Source organism: Typopeltis vanoorti, chromosome 16, assembly GCF_054136105.1.
Source record: "Typopeltis vanoorti isolate ZY-2024b chromosome 16, IOZ_Tvanoo_1.0, whole genome shotgun sequence".
Taxonomy (NCBI): domain Eukaryota; kingdom Metazoa; phylum Arthropoda; class Arachnida; order Uropygi; family Thelyphonidae; genus Typopeltis; species Typopeltis vanoorti.
Genome location: NC_143564.1, coordinates 53,249,736 through 53,264,603, shown reverse-complemented (window position 1 = coordinate 53,264,603; position 14,868 = coordinate 53,249,736). Strand labels below are relative to the sequence as shown.

The window sequence follows — 14,868 nt, the reverse complement described above, 5'->3', positions numbered from 1 at the left end:
TTGACGAGCAGAGACAAGCAGGCTATTGTTCCTCTTTATCGAGCCTTGATAAGACCCCATCTTGACTACTGTACCCAGATCTGGGCACCAGGGTTTCTTGGTGATGGGGAGGAGGTAGAGAGGATACAGAGGCAACTGACCAAGATGGTAGCTGGTCTATGGAATGAACCTTACGAGAACAGGTTGAAGATCCATGGATTACAGAAATTGATTGATAGGCGGAAAAGGAGTGATATGATAGAGACATTCAAATAACCGAGAAGGGTTTTTACAAGATTAATTCAGAGGAAATTTTTCAGAACAGGTTTGGTGGTAGGAGTACTAGGGGCCATCCATGGAAACTGAGCAAGGGTGTTAGAACTAGGTTTTTTTTACTTGGAGAGTGGTGAATGAGTGGAATAAGCTGCCAGAGTCTGTTGTGGGTGCCATGACTGTGAATGAGTTCAAAGCAAAGTATGATAGATACTGTGCAAATGCTGAATAGTTCTTGACATGATGTTTAGGGCCTCCCTCAATGAGTCTAAGGATTCCTTGGAGTTGTCTGTAATAATAATAACTGGCAAACATTTAATAAAAATGAAAAGAAAATAACTAAAAAATTAGAAATCAGCCTGAAAGAAACAAGAAATGGAAAAATCACTGGAGAAGATAGGTTAGGTTCAGAATTATATCAATATGCAGGAATAAGGTTTGAAGAAAGACTTATTATTTTTAAATAAAATCTATTCAACAAGTAACCCACCAATAGAATGGAAAAAAGTAATAGTGATCCCTATTTTTAAAAAAAATATAATAAAGATGACCCTAAAAATTATAGAGGTATAAGTATTCTAAATTCCTGTTATAAAATATATAGCGGAATTTTAAATAACAAACATAAAATATTCTGAAGGCTTCATTTTAGAAGTACAAAATGGATTTAGAAAAGGACAATCATGTATAGACCTGACCTTTTGCCTTAAATTAATACTAGAGAAAAGAAGAGAATATAATTTAGAAAACATATTACATTTATTGACTTTAAAAAAGCATTTGATAAAGTTAAAGGTACTCGTATTTTATTTAACATATTAAAAGAAAGACAAATACCAAATAATATTCTAATAGTTATCATAATATATATGAAAATAATCAAATACAAATGAGATTAAATTATGAACCATCATATCCGAGAGAGATAAGGGGTCTAACAGGGATGTCGCCTTTCAGCAACTCTTTTTACTATTTATTTAAAAAATACTAATAAAATGGAATAAAAATTTGCATCAAGGTATGAAACTTTCTCCTACTGTGAACTTAAGTAGTCTCCTTTTTTGCTGGTGATCAGCTAATGATTACAAATTCTGAAGATAATTTACAGAAGATATTTTAAATTTAAATGAAATAGCTAAAGATTATGGAATGATAATATGATCAGAAAAATAAAAAATGATGGCCTTTAAAGGACAAGATCCAATAAGAACTAAAATAGTAATAGATAACGAAATTTTAGAACAGATAAATTCATTTAACTACCTATGATGTATGATTACGTATAAAAATGAAAAAAAAATATAAACCTAAAAATTGCAAAATATTTAAAAATAACAGGTGTAATTAACTATATTTAAACCTAACCTTGTTCAAAAACAAACTAGATTAAAAGTATACAATACATTAGCCCTACCTGTCCTATTGTAAGGAGGTGAAATCTGGACAATAAAACAAAAACACAAAGATTAATAACAACTGAAATGAAGTGTATGAAAAAAACTGCAAAGTATACTCTATTCGATCACAAAAGAAATGAAGAAATTATAAAAGAATTAAACCAGGAATCAGTAATAGAAAAAATTTAAAAAAAAATGTATACATAAATGGATGGAATACATTGAAAGAATGAAAACAGAAAGATCTAAAACAAGTATTAATTTTTATATTTTTTTGTTGAGCCCAATGAGAGGTTGGCTGATCAACCTATAGTACGTTAGTACCGTATATAATTATTATTATTAAGAGAGACCTCCAGGGAGTCAGAGACTCATCGAGGGAGGCCACATATTATACGCACCAGCTGTCATACTTATTTTTGAATTCATTCACACTGCTTGCACTCACAACATCCAATAACAACCCATTCCAATCACGCACCACCCTCTGAGAAAAAAATCTAGTCCTCACACCCTTTTTGGCGGCTTTCATTCTCAGCTTCCAAGGATGCCTTCTCGTCCTTTCCCCACCCTCCATAAATTGAAAAATTCCATCAATTGAAATCCTGTATGATCCTTTCAGAAGTTTGCAAGTCTCAATCATATCACCCCTCTTCCTCCTGTTTGCTAGTATCTGCAGTCTACAAATTCGCAATCTGATATCATTTTTAACACTCTCCTATGTACTCTCCAATATATCAGAATCACAGAAGAGATTCAACAATGACTTCTTAGCCCACTCTAGGTGTAAATCCTTGAAGAGCATAAGATGATGATATCCTATAACACCCATTCAGAAGTTTATACATCTCTATCATATCACCCTCTTTATCCTGTTAACCAGAGTCTGTAATCCACACACTCGCAATCTGTCCTCATAATCTAAATCCCATAATCTGGATATAATTTATGGAACTCTTTTTTGCACAGCTTCTTTATCCCCTTGGAACCTGGGAGACCAAACCTGCACACAATAATTCAAGTACAGTCTTATCAAGGCCTTATAAAGAAACAAAATGACTTCTTATTCTTACATGTTAAGGTTCGCTTCAAACATTGCAATTATCCTCTGAATTGTATTTGCAAATTTTGTTATGTCATCATCATCATCATCATCATCAAATTCCTGCCATGTACCCTCAAGGGGTGTACAGGATATGACAGTACTACATGAAAAAACTACATCATTACTAACTTCCTATCTACAATTTTCCTCCAAATCAGTCTGTTACTTGTCAAGACTCCAACATTATCAGATCTTATATTTCTATCGTCTAAGGCACTTTGTACTGTATCAATCCACCTATATCTTGGCCTTCCTCTGGGTCGTTTTCCTGCCAACTTGGCAGAGAACACTTGTTTTGCTAATCTTTCCTCTCCCATTCTATTTAAGTGACCATACCATCTGAGATTAGCTCTGCTAACGCATTCCTGGATGCTGACAATGTCAAGTTCTTTCCTAATATCCTCGTTTTTAATATGATATTGCCATTGATGCCATCTATTCACGCCTCTAATCTTTCTCAGGACTCTCATATCTGTGGTCTCTAGTCTTTGGTCAAGTGTTTTACTTCTGACCCAGCTCTCAGATCCATAAGTTAAAATTGGTTTGAACACAGTCTTGTATACAGCTAATTTAGTGTTCCGACTAATTTCTTTCTTATTCCATATGAATTTATTCAATTGACTTCCCACGATACCAGCTTTGCTGATTCTGTTGTCTATTTCTATATTTAGTTTACCATCTTCAGTAAAAATTGTGCCTAAGTAGCTGAAATGTTTTACTTGTTCCACAGGTTCTCCATTCACAACACAGTTGACATTTTCAGTGATTCTGCCTATTTTCATTGTCTTTGTCTTTTTATTGCTGACCTTCATACCATATCTATTACAACAGCTATTCAATTTAGTCAGAGAATCTTGCAGATTTGTAGCGGATTTATTTAGAAGTATAACATCATCCGCATAAAGCAAAGAGCTGACATTAACATCTCCAATTTTGATATCAGGTTTAATACCACATTCCTTCATAATGTGATCCATATAGATAATGAATAACAGAGGGGATAATGTACATCCTTGTCTCACACCAGATTTAACATTAAACCATCTTCCTGTACTTCCTTCAATTCTAACTGCTGACTCACAACTCAAATAAAGACTACGTATTGCTTGATATAATGCCCCATTGACACCATATAACTGCAGCGTATTGAATAGCTTCTCTCTTGGCAGCTTGTCATATGCCTTTTCCAAATCGACAAAACTTAAATACAGATCTTTGTTATATTCCCATGCTTTCTCGACTATTTGTCGTAAAGTGAAGATCTGATCCTGACAGCCTCTATTTGGCCTGAATCCAGCTTGTTCTTCACCAAGCTTTTCTTCCACAATTCTTCTCAACCGTTTCTCAAGTATACTTGCATAGATCTTGCCAGGAACACTCAGTAGGGAAATACCTCTGTAATTCTCACATTCAGTTTTATTTCCCTTTTTATATATGGGTACTATGAGAGCTCTACTCCAATCATCGGGAATTCGTCCCTCTGTCCAGGCTTTCTGAACTATGCAGTGCAGCCACTGTAAGACTCTTATACCACCATACTTCAGCATTTCTGGTCGAATATCATCTACTCCTGCTGCCTTTCCACATTTCAAGCCTTTGACGGCTTTTTCTACTTCAAGTATGGATATGTATTCCTGACTGCATGCCTGGTCAGTGTTTTTTATCACTGTGCTGTCATCACTGCTTGTTTCATTTAGCAGTTTTTCAAAGTAATTACTCCATACTTCAAGGATATCTTTTTCTCCTGTTTTCATTTCACCTTTATCATCTCTAATTCCTTTTACAGCACTCTTTCCTCCATTCCTAAGCTTCTTCAACAACCTCCAGAATATTTTGCCACCTTCTTGATATTTATTTTCTATATTCTTGCCAAAGTCCTCCCATGACTTTTGTTTAGCTAGTTTTACACACTGTTTAGCTTTCTTACATTTGTCTCTGTATTCTGTAAGAGTAAAAGCTGACTTATTTGCCAAGAACTTTTGATATGCTTTCTTCTTTTCCTTCACTGCCTCTTTAACTTCCTGTGTCCACCAGGGAGTTCTGATTTTTTTATCCTTGCACACAACCTCACCACATGCCTCTCTGGCAGAATCAATCAATGTTTCCTTCAGAGTTTGCCACTGAATCTCCAAGGTTTGATTCCTGTTCTCAAACTCTTTCATTTTCTTTTCAATAATATTTCTGTATTTTAGTCTACAGTTCACATCTGAGAGCTGCTCAACTTTTATTCGCTTTAAAACTTTCTTACATGTTATTCTTTTCAATATGAAATTCAATTTTATCCCGCTCAAGACTAAATAGTGATCACTTCCAATTTCAAATCCTCTGTACACTCTGGTGTCCTGCACCAGGGAGAAAACATCACTATCAACAATAACATAGTCAATGAGACTTTTCTTATTCCTAGCCTCTTCTCTCCATGTGAATTTGTGCACATTTTTATGTTGGAACATGGTGTTAGTAATAACCAGTCCATGTCCTGAGCAGAAATCCAACAGATATTTGCCATTATTATTAGCTTTGCTCTTTTCTCCAAATTTTCCCAAAATATTTTTGTATGTCTCACAATCGTTTCCTACTCTACTATTTAGATCCCCAACAAGGACCAACTTTTCCTTTTTCATTGTGTCAGTTGCTTTTTCTAAAGCCTCAAAAAATTCCTCCACTTCTACCTTAGTAGAACCTTCTGTGGGACCATAGGCACAAATAAGTCTCATTGTCCAGTTCCCCATTCTCATATTTGCCCACATTACTCTACTTGAGACTGACTGCCATTCAAGAAGATTAGCCTCATATTTTGTGTTGAATACTATGGCTACTCCTTCTTTTCCTTGATTGTCATTGCCTGAATATAACATTTTGTATTTATTGCTCAGAAAGAGCTCACCAGTTTTGGTCTTTTTTGTTTCAGTAACCCCTATTATGTCGATCTGGTACTTATCTAATTCCTCAGCTAGCTGAGGAATTTTGTTATGTGACTTTTGAAAACTTCAAATTCTTATCCATCATTATAAAGGGAATGGATAGTTTATCCATTCTCTTTATCCAGCTTTGCCATAATATTGTTATAAAATATGAACAAATTGCTAAAACATAACCTTCCTTTAGTAAACCCATGCTGCTCCTTGCAGAGGGTAGCATGTTTTTCTACCCATTTCTGTATGCAAGTTCTTACCAACTTCTCTAAAATCTTCATTACCACACCAAAGATACTTCACCGGAAATGTCTTACCTCGCCAACAGTACCTTCCCTCTGTCGGTAGTTAGAAACATCAGTTTTTGCATCACACTTGTATAATGGAACTATAAATAAATATTTAAAATGTAAATATTTACTGAAATATTTATTTATAGTTCAGTGTTGTATTTATTTTTTTTGTGGTGTTCAGTCGAACCTTTAATAATTAAAATGAAGAAACCCTCATTACTTTGGCATGTTAGTCCCCACCACTATGACAGAGGGAAGGTACCGTTGGCGAGGTAAGACATTTCCAGTAATTTTAATTGAAAGTAATTTATGTTTGGTAGGCTAATGTGACTTTATTTTCATATTAAAAAGAAAACTGTATTTTGGTTAAATTGAAAACATTCAGAATTTTATTGTTAGTTATTTTATACTGAATTAACCAATTATTATTGTATATAAAAATAAAATTTCATAATGTTTTGGCACATTTTTATACTAGAAACTTCTGAAGACGATCTTGTTCTGGAAGTTATCATTCTAATTGGTACAGTAGCTGTTGATGAAGCTTGTGCAATGCTTTTGGCAGAATCAGGAATAGTAAAATCTGTTATAGATCTCCTTAATGGTGAGTGATCAATTCCTTTCCTTAAATGAAAATGCATTCATTATCTTAAGATTGCCATTGATTAATTTTAGGTGAAAGAAAGTAGCAAGTGATAATTTGGATGATTAAATTTATGAGTAGAACCTCTGTAACTTAGTCAGTAATTCCCATGACAATTCCTTTTTGGTTGAAAAGATGGGTTCAAATACTGTCAATCCTATCTAGGATAAGACAGGAATAGGATTTGATTTAATTGTATTAGCTTGTCTTGTATGGAAATGACATGGTGTTTCTTCCTAGAAATTTGGGTTTTTCCATCTTGCAATTCAGACAAAGAATATGTGCAGTTGATGGTTTATTGTATATACAGAGTGCTGACAAGATCAATTGTCTTATCAGAGCATGATACAACAGTTAATCTTGTTAACTTTCTGTGAAGCTAAGTTACTTGACTGTGTTACATCAAACCATCTTCCTGTCTTCCCTTCAATTCTAACTGCTGACTTATAACTTAAATTTAGACTATGTATTGCCTTGTATGGGGTAAATGCTAAAACATTTAGCATTTACCACATATAAGTGTAGTGTTTTGAAAAGCTTTTCCTTGGGCACTTTTCATATGCCTTTTCTAGATCTACAAAACTTAAGTACGTATCCTTGTCATATTCCCCTGATTTCTCAACTATTTGTTGTAAAGTGAAAATTTGATTCTGACAATCTCTATTTGGCATGAATCTATCTTGTTTGTCTCCTAGTTTCTCTTCCAAAAATTTTCTCAGCCTCTTTTGAAGTATATTTGCATGAATCTTACCTGGAGCACTTGGTAGAGAAATTTCTCTGTAATTCTCACATTCAGATGTCTTCCCTATTCTATAGATGGGAATTATGAGAGCTTTACTTCAATCATTTGGAATTCAACTTTCTGACCAGACCCTTTAAATTATGGAGTGTAGCCACTGCAAAATGTGTATACCTTCATATTTTAGCATTTCTGGTTGAATGTCATCTACTCCAACTACCTTTTCACATTTCAAGTTTTTGACTGCTTTTTCTATCTGAAGTTTTGATATATGCTCCTCTTTACATTCCTCTTGAAATTTTTTTACTATGATTCTGCCACTGCTTGATTCAAAGAACAGTCTTTCAAAGTAATTACTCCAGACATCTAGAATATCCTTATTTTCAGTTTTCGTGTCATCTTTGATTCACAAACTTAGAACATTTTTCCATGTTCCTAATATTTACCTTCTATATTCTTATCAAAGTTTACCCATGACTTTTGTTTAGCTACTTTCACACATAGCTTCACTCTCTTACATTTTTATTTGTATTCTTTTAGGACATCTAGGAACTTTTGGTATGTTTCCTTCTTTTCCAGGACTGCTTCTTTAACTTCTCTTGTCCACCATAGTGTTCTTATTTTTCTATCCTTAGAGACAACTTCACCTTAACTGAATCATCATTTTGTTCAGAATTTGCCACTTGCCACTCCAAGGTTTGGAGTCTCAGTGGCAAATTTTATAATTCTTTTAAAAACTTTTTTTTTTTACATGCTGTTCTTTTCAATGTTGATATTCAGTTTTATTCTACTTAAAGCTAAATAATGTTCACTTCCATTTTCAAATCCTCTGTACACTCGTGTATCCTGAACCAGCATGAAGATTTCACTATCAAGTGTTCACTATACAAATTTTGGTTACTTGTATATGGAAATATGACTTCTGCATTACTTCAACCTTGATATCACTTCTGGATTTGGCTCCCACTGATGAGACCTCATTAAAGGTTGAAATTGAAACTGGTCTGGGTAGTGGCCCTTCCCAATGCAATTGATGTGAAGTCATTAGCCTCTATATATGAATTGCCTTGTCATGAAGTTACTTCATGTGCAAACTTTGTTTGCTTACACTTGGATATTGGGTTAAACCAATAATATAATTTCTTGAGATCTTTAATTTATAATATAACCAAGTGGAAAAACTTTCAACAACAATAACATAGTCAGTGAGTCATTTCTTATTTGTTGTGTCCTCTCTCCACATGAACTTGTACACATCTTTATGTTAGAACATGGTGTTAGTAATGACTAGTCCGTATCTTGTGCAGAAATCTAGCAGATACCATTATTATTAATTAGCCTTGCCCTTTTCATCAAATTTTCCCAAAACATTTTATATGCCTGTTGGGATTCACTTTCTACTCTACTCTGCTGTTTAGATCTCCAAGTCCCACTTTTTCCATTTTCTTTATGTTATCTACCTGCTCTAGTGACAAAAAATTCCTCCAGTTCTTCCTTAGGAGAACTTTCTTTGGGTCCATAGGCACAAATAAGTTTCATTGTCCATTTCCTCATTTCAAGTTTGCCCATATAACATTCTTGAAACTGCCTTCCAATCAAGGAGTTTATGTTCATGTTTGGTATTGAATGCTATCGCTACTCCTTCCTTCTTGGTCATTATTGCCTGAATATATCATCCTGTACTTATTATTTAGTAAGATCTCACCTGTTTGTGTCTTCTCTGATTCAGTGATGTTGATTATGTCCACATGATAGTTTTCTAGTTCTGCAAGATTGATTTCCTTTCCATTAATACTCTTTATATTGATGGTTTCTATCTTCACTACTTCTGACATTGGGTTTGTTCTTCTTCTAGATATTGAGCTTGCATTTGTGCCAGCTCTTTTCACTGCTTGCCCTGGTTTCCTGATGAAAATAGTCGTTTAATTTGGTGACATCACAGCTGGCATAAAATCTCATCATGTTGCACCATCATATTATTGTGGTTTAAGTTGGTTGGCTATGTCCCAAATTGCCAGCCCATACTCATTTGTTCAGTACCCAATGGATTCTTACTAATGAGATGCATTACATGAAGGTGAGAATTGGACATTAGGTCAGAAGTCCAAGACAGTTCTCCACACTCCTTAAAGGTGATGTGGAGATCTCCTCACAGATATTTACTTTGACCTTTATACTCTGTCCATCAAAGAATCATTGGAAATGTTAAACCCAAATCAGTATAACAAGACATGATCCTACATCAAGTTTGGTCATCTTTTATCAAAAACTTGCACATATCTTGGACACTCTACTCATCAAGTTGCTAGACATTATAATGCAACATGAATTGCACATGTTCACCATTGTTGGTCTTTTTCAAATATTCTGTGTGTTATTGTTAATTTGATGGTTGTTTAATTCAGTCATTGAATTTTTTATTAATTTCATTCTTCTGATGAATTGTATGATAATATATGCAAAACAAGTAGAGGTTTAAACTCAATAAAATAATTGTACAAATCTCTATGTGTATTACACATAGAGCACGCAGGGGGCGGGTGTATATGAGATTTAAATGTTTAACATGTTCCCCATCAACAGATGTCTCAAAAGCAAGTTGTTAATAGCTTAACCTAGGAAACTAGTATTTTTGTTCAGTTCTTTAAATTGAAATTTTATTAATTCAATAAACCATTTTATAAAATTCATTTTAGCACTTTATAATTACCCATACACCCATTTTTGATGATGCAATATTTCACATTATCATGAGAACATTGAAATACTAATTCTAATAATTTTTTTGAATTCTTAGACTAATAATGTAATTTATGTTCAGTTGAACTGAATATTCCTACAGTATATAAATGAAATTTGGATTTGTTTACAGCTAAGCAGGAAGATGATGAGGTTGTCCTTCAAATAGTGTATGTTTTTCATCACATGATTAAGCATTCCTCCATAAGGGACCTGATGATAAAAGACACTCGTATCCTTTTTTTTTTAATCCTCTTTATATAATATAATTTTTTGTACCTTCTAAATTTGGTTTGATTATATGTGTAGATATGTATGCAGCACATGTTGATGTGCACATTATCTAAGGTTAGTTAAGCAGTTAAATAGATTTTATTCCAGTTATAAATTTTATAGTATATTTTTGTCATTTATGTGAATAATGCCATTGTTTTGCACAGGCATAAAGGAATTATAGATATTCTTATTGAGATAGCCAATACAGAATGTATGATTTTCAGGTCTAATTGGCTAAATCTTGGAAGTCTGAAATGCTGAAATTAATGTTCGGACCGCTGCCACATTGTGGGTATACAATGAACTTGGGCAAAGTTTTATGGGTCTCCAACAAACAAAATCCTCATCTTAAAATTTGCAGATGTTAAGCCATCAGACTGGAGTAAACCATTTAGGAGTAATCCAATATAGGCAGAAGTTTTAGGCAAGCATCTCAGGAAAAGCCAAGCTTCTGTGGTACCAGGCAGCACCTGATGGTTAGATGACTATCATTAGTACTGTGCTAGCCAATGAAAGCACTAGAAGCAACTGCTAGACAGTTACTTCTAGCAGGAAGCCTTTCTTCATGCATACGTGCATTATGAACAATGTTTTCTGTTACATTGGACATCATGGAGGAATTCATTGTTTCTTTCAGGTGTGCTGCTTTAAAATGGTTATTCCACAGGCTGATTACGTGATAGTATTTTGTATCATACTTAAGTGACACTTAAGGATAGCTTCCAGGTCAATTTGCAAATAATCGTGATGCTGTTATATTGCTGGTATACCTGAAAAGAGCCCAAGTGATGGAATGTGGAGAAGCTGCTGATTCTATGAATTGCAGAGTAGTTAGATGCGATTTTCATGTGTATGGTTTAGTAAAGAATCCATTACTGTATATTCCCTGTCTATCTCAACCCTGAAAAGTCTAGCAAAGAGAAATAGATTATGCAGAAAAAGACACACTTTCCATATCCATTTCACAGATATGAATGTCACTTCCAAACTCAGTAATATTCATTCTGTCAAAAGTTTGCCAAACCACATTTTTTATTTTGATAACAAATTCAGTTTTCATCTCAATTATTCCAGATAGAGTTGCTTGGTCTGTTTGCTACCAGAAATTTTGGTTGTTTCATCCTGTGAAATAAGCTTATTAGTTGCAACTTTCTCTCTCTCACACATACACACACAAAATTAACAGACATAATAATACTGACCTGGTTGTTGGGCTTAGTTACCTCAGCTGTGATTTCAACTGGCCAGCCCTTCAAGAAGATTTAAATAGCTTTTTTGCTTGGACAAGTATATTAGTTTTTGCCATTTTCATGTTAATAATCAGATTTTGGAGTGTAGAAGTATAATCTGTGTACAGTATTGGTAGAACTATACCTTCAGGAGATGTATGAGATCTGGGAGTGATAGTCAACAGTGATCTGAAGTTAATAGGACATATTGCAACAGCTGCTTAGACTACATAGAGTATTTTGATTATGATAGGAGAACACTAGGCAGTAAAGATGAGGATGTGGTTTGTATTGCTATATAATGCCTTCATCAGATCAACCTTGGACTGCTGCACACAAATTTGGTTTCCTAATTTTTGTTGCAGTGAGAAAGCTGAAGAACATCCATAAATCAGTAACGATGGCAATATCAGTATAGATTACCAGTTATTGAGGGCAAGGTTAAGGATGTGAATTGTAGAGTTCATTAAATAGACAGAGGCAATATGATAGACTTATATGGTGGAGGATACCAGATTTAATATGGAATGGATATACAGTGGGGAAGGGTGAAGAAAGAAAGAAAGAACAGGAAACCATTCATGGAAGTTATATGAGTCTTGTGAACAAGTGAGTGAAGAGTAAATTTTTTATATGGAAAGTGATGGATGAGTGAATGTTGCTAGAGTGCATAGCGAGTGTGAATGAGTTTGCGATACAATAATATACTGACCTAGTTGGGTGAATTCTCTTGCATTGAGTTTAACTGTATGGAGGTTTGTTAATAAGATGAGATTGGGAGAATTCTGTTTATATTTTTGATTAGACAAATTGTACATTGTGTGGTCTTTGGATTCTATACATGCATGCTTAGCTCCCATAAAGCTGTGCAATGGATGACATATGTAATTGTTGTATTTTAAAAAAGTTTTTGATAGCTTGAAGAGAGAGTCTAACACAAGAAATATTCAGCAATGTATGGCACAAAAAAAAACAGTACTGAACTTTGATACCAGTTTACTTCATGACATATCTTTGTAGTTATTCAGTACTGTTTTTTTTTTGTTTGTTTGTTTATTTTTTTGCATCGTACTGTATTTTAAACATAGTACATTTATTATTTAGAAGTTGGGATTTATAGTGAGACTGATGGGCTTTAGATGATGTGAATGAGAGAATTTGTGTATTGTGAGAGAATGTGTGAGAGAATTAATGTATGAAATGTGTCAGACTTAGAAGGATTTTTATGTTATCAGCATGTGTGGAAATCATTCAATGTATGTAATAATGGTATACTTTTATGAAATGCCTATTTATTTAGTGATTGTCAGTTATGGAATTGGAAAAGCTTGAGTGTTGCTAATAAACATGATAATCTTAATAGCATTATTTTTTTGATTTCCTTTATTTCATCAATAATTGACTCTTCATTGGATATACATCGTTAAGTTGTTTGTTGCAAGAAATTTTACTATTCCTCCTGTCCCCTTTCATACACCTCTACTTCCTCTGTTTACTTCATGGCAAGTTGCATTAGTATCCATATTGAATGTTGTACTTCTTCTGGAACTGCTCATCTGTGCCAGTGAATTGAGTTGGATTCGCTGAATGTTTGCTGAATATTCAAATTTTTGAATAATTTGTTCTGTTCTTAGGAGTTATAACATTACATTACTTTTGATGTTTCAAAGGAAAACATTTTCTTTTAGCTATAAGATAATATTGGATATTTACACAATCTTGCCGTAAATACTGCTACAACTTCTACACATATCCCACACTACTCACAGAATTGCGCAAGCCTGGTTCTGTTGGTGGCAGGCACTATGTGCAGCCAACATTTGCATGTTTATCATTATAGAGAGAAAGAGTTGTTTAGCTGTACAGATTAGCATGCATTGGGGAGATTATGATAACTGTGTAGCTGTAATAGTACTTCACAAGATTGGAATGAAGCCACTTGTAATACCACAAAAACATTTGGAATCAGTAGGATATTTGTATATTGGACTATTATAATGATACAGAAGACATATCTGACTGCCAAATGACAGGTTGGCCGTGCTGCATTAGGACGCAACAGCTTATGGGGGCATGCCTCCACCATAATCCTGTGAGAATTCAGAAAGTGATGTCATGAGAGATGAATGCTTCATAGAGAACGATATCACATGTACTAACTGATGATACCTGGGAGTGAGAGCCTATTGTCATCCTACTGGACACTTCCTAACACCACAACTTATGCAGCAGAGGATGATAAGATCAAAAGCACTTCTCGACAGTACGTGAACAACAGAAACAGAGATATCCTCTTCACAAATGAGAGGATTTTCACCATTGTTAATATTTCACCATTTTCACCATTGTTGAAGAGTTGTTTAACTGCCAAAATGATTGGATATATGCCCTGGATGGTCACACAGCACGTGCCATAACACCCAGGATTCAAAGAGGCCATCACCCTGTGTCAGTGATGGTTTGGTTGGGGGTGACATATCAGGGGGTATCCAAGTTGCATTTCTGCAAGAAAGGATTCAAAACTGCTGCCAAAGTGTATCAAGAGACACTGTGCTGGAACCTGTAGTACCACCTCTGAACAACTCCTTATTTCACAATAGGCAGTGGACCTTCCAACAGGACTCAGCCCCTGTACACAAGGTGAGATCACCCAAAAGTGATTGGAGGCAAATGTGCCCGATCACATATCACCATCTAATTGACTGTCTGGAAGTACTGATCTGAATCCGTTGGACTTCAAATTGTGGCAAATATTAATTTCATTTAACATGTATTTTCCAGTAATGCATTGTATTAATCAAGGGATTCACTGTTGATTAATGGAGACCATAAGATTTTGCATAAAGTGATTTTTATGTTAGTTGAAAATTAATGTTTTGTATTTCCATCACAGCCATTTTACTGACTTTGTGAGAACAGAGAACATTTCTCTGTCACTTTTTTTTTTGAACATGCTTGTGTTTTATTCACTGTGAGGCTTATACAGTATCAAATGAAAATAAAAACAGACCTGTTCTCAGTAAACAAGTCATAAAGTAAATATGATTTGTCAAAGGGAGGTTAAGATTAAAGAAACTCAACTAATTTGCAATAAAGCTAGTTTATAATTTCAGGTAGCTAACTTAGTCTTTAAATATATGCATTTGAGCTATTAATATCTAGTGTGATATTCCATTGTGACTTTATAGAAATATTTATCTATTTTAAGTTATTGCATTAATCAGAAAATGGTTGTATTTATATAGGTGTGCTGCTTTTAATTTGCAATTGTGCATGTGTG

The 14,868-nt window shown here is 34.3% G+C and overlaps 1 protein-coding gene across 5 annotated transcripts in view; it reads left to right on the top strand.

Annotated features, from left to right (window-relative positions):
- Positions 1-14,868, top strand: part of Kap3 (kinesin associated protein 3) — a 319,643-nt gene that overhangs the window by 232,922 nt on the left and 71,853 nt on the right. For all 5 annotated transcript variants that reach the window (XR_016549579.1, XM_090406062.1, XM_090406060.1 and 2 more), the window contains 2 exons: positions 6,441-6,566; positions 10,217-10,315. Coding sequence is in view for 4 of the 5 variants with exons in the window: in XM_090406062.1 (XP_090262188.1) it covers positions 6,441-6,566; positions 10,217-10,315 (225 nt within the window). In the remaining variant the exon portion in view is untranslated. The remainder of the gene's footprint in view (positions 1-6,440; positions 6,567-10,216; positions 10,316-14,868) is intronic.